The sequence below is a fragment of the Tympanuchus pallidicinctus genome, unplaced genomic scaffold (assembly GCF_026119805.1).
Source record: "Tympanuchus pallidicinctus isolate F22 unplaced genomic scaffold, pur_lepc_1.0 scaffold22, whole genome shotgun sequence".
Classification (NCBI taxonomy): Eukaryota; Metazoa; Chordata; class Aves; order Galliformes; family Phasianidae; genus Tympanuchus; species Tympanuchus pallidicinctus.
Window position 1 is genome coordinate 7,038,295 of NW_026294739.1, and position 7,253 is coordinate 7,045,547.

A 7,253-nucleotide genomic window follows, 5' to 3' on the forward strand; every position below is an offset into this window, starting at 1 on the left:
TAAACTCTTCTCTCCTTCCTTAACCTTCCACTACTTTTTCCAGAAAGGAGAGATGAAGAGAACCTCGGTTTTTGAGGGTGTTTTTCCCCCCCTTTTAGGACAATTTGTCTTTTATATAAACTTTAATCCCTAATTCACCAGTACATAGGATGGGGGGGGGGGGGGGGAGAGCAGACTTTCAGCATTTCTAAGAGTATCCTAGCACCTCCATTATTAAGCTGACAATGGAAACCCTCTGAGAAATGAAAATATTGAACAAAGGCAGCAGTGTCAAATATCAAAAGGTTATTTAGCACTAAAAATTTGCAACAAGTTAAACACCAAAGACTTCCCCTTCTCAAAGGGGGAAAATAATGCAGCTCAAACTGCTGCTGTTCTTTTTTTTCCCCTCCTTTCCTCCTCCTGACTGGTTCTTATCCCACTGCATTATCCAAGGGAAACTTAAAAGAATTGTCACTTTAAATGATGGCAGCTCAGCTGCACTGCTTTGCAGTCACACACATTTTGGTGGCTGTTGCAGACCAATGCAAATTTAGGTGCCTGCTGCAAAATGCATTTTGCCTTCTGCCTATTATGGCAGTATCATTTGTTTTGCATTACATAATTCTTAGCCTTGCCACCTGGAGCTGTTGGACTCCTTCATTAAACCCCTCTGTCCCACTGCATCCCACAGGGGCTGCTAATTACTGGCTTTACTCCATTTACTCTCATCTCCAATCCAATTATGTATTCAACTAAGCCCTAATGAAAAGTACAATATGGCTCATCTTACCTTGGCATTCACCATTGCGTTCTTCATAGCCAGCATTGCACAGACAGTTGCCAATGGGTACCAGCCATTCACCATCTGCCCCGCAGTACATTTTTGGCACGTCCTTCTCTTCCGAGTTGTTGACACAGGAGCCACGAACCTCCACCAGAGAGGATGTATCAGCCCCAGTAATGGTGTCTGGAAACTGTGCCAGGTTTCGAACTGTCAGGGGGCACTTCTTATAGAAGACACGAACAGACACCAAAGCAATGCAGGCACCGACGTCCTGGAAAGCCAAGTAAAACCCTTTCTTGCTGAGAGGGCCCACGTCCCGCACCTCTGTGTTCAGCTTCATGATCCTGTCGCCAATGTCCACCTGGGTGAAGCTCTCATCAGCAGCAATGGTGTCGATCTTGGCAAACTGGCTCTCTCGAATAAAACGCTCCTTGTCATTATTTGATTCATAGTAATAGAGGTTGAAAGTCTCTTTGCAAGTTCCCATGACACCTGGCAGGCTGTTGCAGTCTCTCAGTGTGAACTTGATTTCAATATATACCCTCTGAGCCCCCTCACGGGGAATCCAATCAGTTCGTAACCAATTATTCTGACTGGGCTCCATCACATTGCAGACCTGGTAGGTGCGGATCGGAGTGTTTTTCTCATCCATTATGCTTACTTCCTCCCACTGTCAAGAAGAAAGAGCAGAAATGCGTCAGTGTTCAAAAGAAGCAACAGACATTCACAGTAAAACTAACCTGCCCTTCCACAACTAACAGGGAGATGGCATTTTTTTCTGCTGAAGGAAAACAAATAAATAAACACATCTATCACTCCAAAGCCAGACCTCAACTACTCGGACATTCAACAAGAAGCCCACTGGAGAGAGGCAGGCTCCAAACCCGGTAAGACTGAACAACTCAGCCCCCGGGACCCAACTTGGATCAGGGCACATGCAGCACTTCACAGACCGGTAGCACAACAGCAGCCGTGGTGTTTCCTCTGCAGCAGATGTGAACCCCTCTTTGTACACGAGCAGCAGGCAGCAAAATCACGTGACAGAGATGGAGTAACATCCACATTTCTGGCATCACCACCATGGCTCTTAAACTGCTAAACCAGCCCTGGTTATTTCTGAGAGCATCCAACCACAACGCTGGGCTGGCACCACATTTTAGAACTCTTCCACTCTTCAATCAAGTTCAGGCACCTCCTTCAGAAGTGCCCAACCAACAAGCAACATAATTATGAAGCACCGATACCTGCAATCCAAGGAAGACATGCAAAGAAGAGATCTTGCCCTAAACCATTCCTGGATGAGGAACTTAAAGAGAAAGAAAACATAAGCAAGAGCTTTGGAAACAAACAAACCAACCAACCCCACAATGTTCTAGAGATTGCGATACAAGAAAGTTCACCACAGTGCTTTCCTGGAGTGGGAAGAAGAGGGGCCTTGGCAAGATACTTCTAGTAAAATCCCCACAGTGCTTTGGTTTAAGAGAAATCCTTCTTCACAGAACAACAAGAGCAACAACGAAAGGCAGCATGTATTAGATAATGCCCGCTTGAGTTCGGAGGATATACAAAAAAGCATATAAAAATCATCCTTAGAAAAGAGAAAAAAAAAAATCCATCAGAAACTTTAGAGAAACTTCCCAGAAGTGCTGTTCTGAAGCCACGGCTCCGATAAACAAAAGCCTTCTTAATGTTAAGGGCCTTCTAGTATAAGATCCTGCACTCTGCTCACAAGGACTGCTCATATGAGAGTGATTTTTACTTAAAGAGATTCCAGCTTAGCTGAATCCATTTATAGAAAGACAGCAGTTAGCACCATGAGTCACTAGGAGCAGAGCAAATAATATTTTATTCGCTGCCCAGCTATAACTGCAAATTAAAATGGAAGCAGGGACGGGGCGGGGGGAAATCAATACTCAGCATGCCATGACTTTTCACAGAAAAAGGAAAAAATAAATCTTAAAAAGCCATCTATCAATGTAAAGTGTGACACAGTATTAGTGAGAAGACAGTTATTTAATTTACAGCTGCCACAGAGCCAGTTTACTGTTGCAACATTGTCTTTATGATCCATCAGTTTCTATTCTGCTTGCGACCCGTCTACACTACCTATCCGTGTGTGGTAGAAGAGAAAGGAAGCAGCAGAGGGAAGCAATACTCGCGGACGGGATTTCCTTCAGCACGCTCATACAAAGGAGGATGCTGCACAGGGCTCCACGCAGAGCCCGCTGAGGCTGCAGCCACACTCAGCGAGCCTTGCTCAGGACCTCAGCACAGCCCTGCCTCCCAGCACACAGCAAACGTTTCTTACTTCGTGGACACACAAACCAAATGCAAGCACATCTCCCCGCCAGAGCTGAAAACGACCAGAGCCCCAAGACTTCCAGCCACTGTAAATGGTTTGTAACTCCAAGTACATGGGCAAAGGTTTAATTTCAGCTTGAAAGCAAAAAGTTAACTTTCATAATTCAACTCTTCTCACGGTTTAATGATGCAAAGTAAAACATTCTGGGCACAAAACCTGCTTTTCGACTGTGAAACGCAAGAGAAAATCATTAATGACGTTTATACTGCAATTCATTAATTCCTCCAGGGCTACTATACATTTGATTACAGCCAGGCGTTGCTAAATGGCAGCGTTTATCTCCAACCCGTCTTACTCACGCAGCCCTCACACCTCAGGAACTGGCAGGGGTGCAGAGGCACATCTCCTGGAATAGAGAAGGTGCACACAGATAAACTGGTGCTGAACGACAGGGTCTTCCCAGGAAGATAAAGGAGAGAGTTCACTGCTGCTGCCCGAAATAAATCTGCAGCACACGAAGCTAAAATAAACGCTTTGCAAGCACTGTCTCTCAGAGCAGACCATGTACTCTTAAATTTTTCACTACTGGCTTAAAAATAGAACACATGTATGTAGGTTTAGTGAAACCAGTCACGTCCACAAGGAGAGTGCGCGCTTCCTTCTCCAGCTTGCATGGAGCTTTCAGGGAAGACATGAGGGGAAAGGGAGAATTCAACAGTTAATAGTAACAAAGCCCTACCCGATCATCAATTCAACACTGACTTATTGAAACTTATACATTGGGTCCTACTTTCATCCACAGCGCAGGTTCCCCTTGCAGAGCTGCAGGACAGACCCTGCTCACACAGCTGCCCGTCCTGGGTTGCAGCCCTACAGCCCTCCCCAAGGCAGAGCTGCTCCTGGCAGCTGTGCAGGCTGAGGGCTGCAACCAGTGGGCACCGCAGCGCAGCCTGCAGGGCTGCCGCTCAGCACCGTGCTCCGGAGCTCAGTGTGCCAGGCTCAGCCCCAGCCGGGCTGTAGTCAAGTTCAGGCAGAACAACAACGGAGGAGCCAAACAATCCCCCTTTCTCCCATGCTATGGCTATTCAGAGCTTATGCATAATACGTCGCCAACCAGCACAACCTCAGATTGCTTCCACCCGCTGCTGTTTCCCTAGCTCTCTTCTAATTACAAGCAGGAACACACACACAGAACTAAAACCGTAGGTTCCCAAAGACCCCAGCACTCTGTTGTGTTTGGGTCTGGATCTTTCAGCACTTATTTTTCACCCAGTTTGACTTAGGGTGCTCAAAGAAAAGTAACTAAGCTGCTTTAGTCATCTCATATTAAAAGGATTTGAGAGGTGGGCTTTTTTAAATTATTTTATTATCGTTATTAACGATTAGTGTGCGTTGCCTGCTTTTCTTAAGCTGCTCTCTTTCAGGAAGAAAGCCCCTTCTAACCGCACACTGCGGTGACCCCGCCAGCCCCAGCGCCCCGCGTCCCACGGACCGCAGCAGCGGCTCGCACTGCGGGCACCCTGCCCTCCTGCCTGCAGCCCCTCCGCAGCGCCGCGCGGAGCCCCGGCCGCCTCCAAGTGAGGCTTCTGCTGTCACCGCACCGCAGGGAATCGGAGCGACTCTCTCTTACAATCACCTCTTTATGAAAAGCGCACCGAAGACCCGGGCGGCACAGGTTGCGCGCTGCAGGTACCCAGCGGGAGCCCAACGCACCGCGCCAACCCGACGGCAGCCCCGACCCGCGATGTACCCGCGAGCGGCAGCGCCACAGCGCAGCGCGGCCCGGCGGAGCCAGCCCCCAGACGCAGTAATTACAGCCAGGACCGCCGGTTCAGCCGCCGGATCGCGTTTCTCGTTGGTATTTCACCTTCAAATAGGCACCTAAGCCCGTGCCTGAACCGATCCCTTAATTCCGAAACCTCTTTTCTGCCCTTTTGGTTTTTACCTCTTCCATGACAGAGCCATCCGAAGGGAGTATAGAGTTTCCCCAACAAAGAGTAATTCACTCCGCGAGCCCGGGCCGAAACCCGACCTCCCCGCCGCAATCAGCGGTAATCGCGCCATTAGGGCACTCCGAAACGCACTAATCGCCCCCTTTGCCCCCGCGATCCGATAGCGGCGGACTTACCCCTCCTTCCAGCGGGCTCGCGATCCAGCCCAGCTCTCCCTGCACCGAGCGGGAGTCCAGCAGGGTCACTGCGGAGAGGCAAAACAGCGCGTTACGCTCCGGCCGCACTCGGGAACACCGCGCAGGGGCGAGCGCTCCGCGCGCGAGTCCCGGGCAGCTCCACGCGGGGCTCGGAGCGGGGCGCCCAGGGAAGTAACGCGGCGAGGGGCAGGGCCGCTCGCTGGAGCCGCTCGGGCGGCGCGGGACGGCAGGGGGAGCGAGCGGAGCTCCGGACGGTGAACGAGCGGCGCCTCGGACGCTCGGCGGAGCGCTGCCGGGACCCCGGCGCCCAAGGGCGGTCTTGCTCCCGCTCCCGCCCCGTCCCGCGCCGCGTCCGCTCCCCGGGCACCCGCCCGCCGCCGCTCCGGGGAGAGCCGCGCGAGACGGCGGCGGCGGCGGCCCCGGCCCGGGTGACAGGGGTGAGAGGGGCGAAAGGCACGGGGGCCGCGGCACTCGCGCTCCGCCCCGCGCACCTGTCCGGCCCCGGCCCGCGGCAGCGCGCGGCCCTTGAGGCGAAGGGACCGGCGCCGGCACCGAACTTTCCCGCGGGGCGGCCGCGCCTCACCTTCGTTGGCGGGGTACACGCGGGAGCCGGTGACGGCCCCGCAGACGCCGACGAGGAGCGGGAGGAGGGCGCCGACGGGGACCCCGGCCATGCCGCCCGGCCGCGCCATCCCAGTGGAATAACGCCCGCATGGGCGCGCGGGCATAGGCATTGCCAAGGGGCGGGCCGAGCCGCCGAGCCGCCGCCAATCGCCGCCCGCCCCGCGCCGCCGGCCCCGCCCCGCTCCGCCCCTCTGTGCGGTGGCCGAAGCGGGCGGCGGGGCCGGGAGCGGTGCGGCCCGAGGAGCCCGCGAGCGGGGAAAACGAAGGAGGAAGGAAGAACGCGCGGACGGACAAACAAATAACTGAGTAAAGAAATCACACAAAGTCGCGAGGAGAACCCGCCCCCTCCCGGCACCGCGCGGCGCCCGGGAACTGCGGGCATCGGGCAGAGAGCGGCCCCGCAGCGCCCGCGCCGCCCCACCGCTGGGCAACAGCGCCACCTGGCGGCCGCGCCGAGCGCCTCTGCGGCCCCGCTGCCCCGCGCCGGAGCGCCGCGCGCCTGGGGTCGAGCAGCCCTCGCACCCGCTGCGGTACCGTTGCTGCCATCGCGTTTCTGCCTCAGAAAAGTACCTCTCACTGCTTTAATGTGGGCGAGCTCCGGCAGCGCGCTCTCTGCCCGCCCGTAGCACAGCTCTCAAACTCGCCGCTACCAATTCGGCTCCTCCCGGTCGGGGCCCGGTCTCCCCCTCCCCACGAGCGCCCGTTACGGGGCAGCTCCGAGCGGAACCGGAGGAGCGGGGAGCGACGCCAGCCTCTGGGCCCGCACACGGCGAAAGTTCGGAGCGCCTGTCGGGGCGGGGAGCTGGAAGCAGCACGGCCGTGCCATTGTTAAACTCTGCGCTTCCTGACTTTAATTATCGATGCGAATTCTTGGCTTAATGAGGAGGAAGAGAAGGAATTGTTCCGTTATTATTACACCCCAAAGCAGGCAGAGCTCGGTTCCAATGATGTGAACCTCCCACCTTCATGCTAGGGTAAACGGTGTGGGGTTGCAAAAGACTGGGTCGTTTCTATTGCAGTGGCAGAAACGTCAGTTGTCATCAATTACAACATGCTTTGAAACCTCTAAAATATTCCAAGTATATTGATGCCACTTTAATTTAGAGATTTTTTCAGATAAAATAAACATAGACAATACAAAACAGCCTTGTAAATATAACAACAGAAATGGTCCCAGTTGAACCAAATCCACTGCACTTTGGCTGTTATAAAGATGTGAAAGAAGCCGTGCCAAAACAATTGCTGCTTCCTCACTCAGGGTCACCTCAGCACATACAGCCCCCACGGCCACACCAGCTGCAGCAGCACTCGGGCTGACCCTGCCCACAGCACACAGCACACAGCACACACTGGATCCAGCCCTGGCCGTGCTTGGCAGCAGTGGGGCAACTGATCACAGAAAGATCACTGGT

The 7,253-nt window shown here is 53.9% G+C and overlaps 1 protein-coding gene across 5 annotated transcripts in view; it reads right to left on the bottom strand.

Moving 5' to 3' along the window:
- EPHA4 (EPH receptor A4) overlaps positions 1-5,926 on the bottom strand; it is an 89,024-nt gene extending 83,098 nt beyond the window's left edge. For 4 of the 5 annotated variants that reach the window (XM_052685791.1, XM_052685790.1, XM_052685794.1 and 1 more), the window contains exons 1-3: positions 5,801-5,926; positions 5,197-5,264; positions 773-1,436 (exon numbers count right to left, since the gene is read on the bottom strand). In XM_052685791.1, coding sequence (XP_052541751.1) covers positions 773-1,436; positions 5,197-5,264; positions 5,801-5,909 — 841 coding nt within the window. In that variant the 5' untranslated portion in view covers positions 5,910-5,926. Of the gene's footprint in view, positions 1-772; positions 1,437-5,013; positions 5,115-5,196; positions 5,265-5,800 lie in introns of those variants that run through there. The other variant, XM_052685793.1, reaches the window with a different exon arrangement.
- Between the last annotated feature and the right edge of the window lie 1,327 nt (positions 5,927-7,253).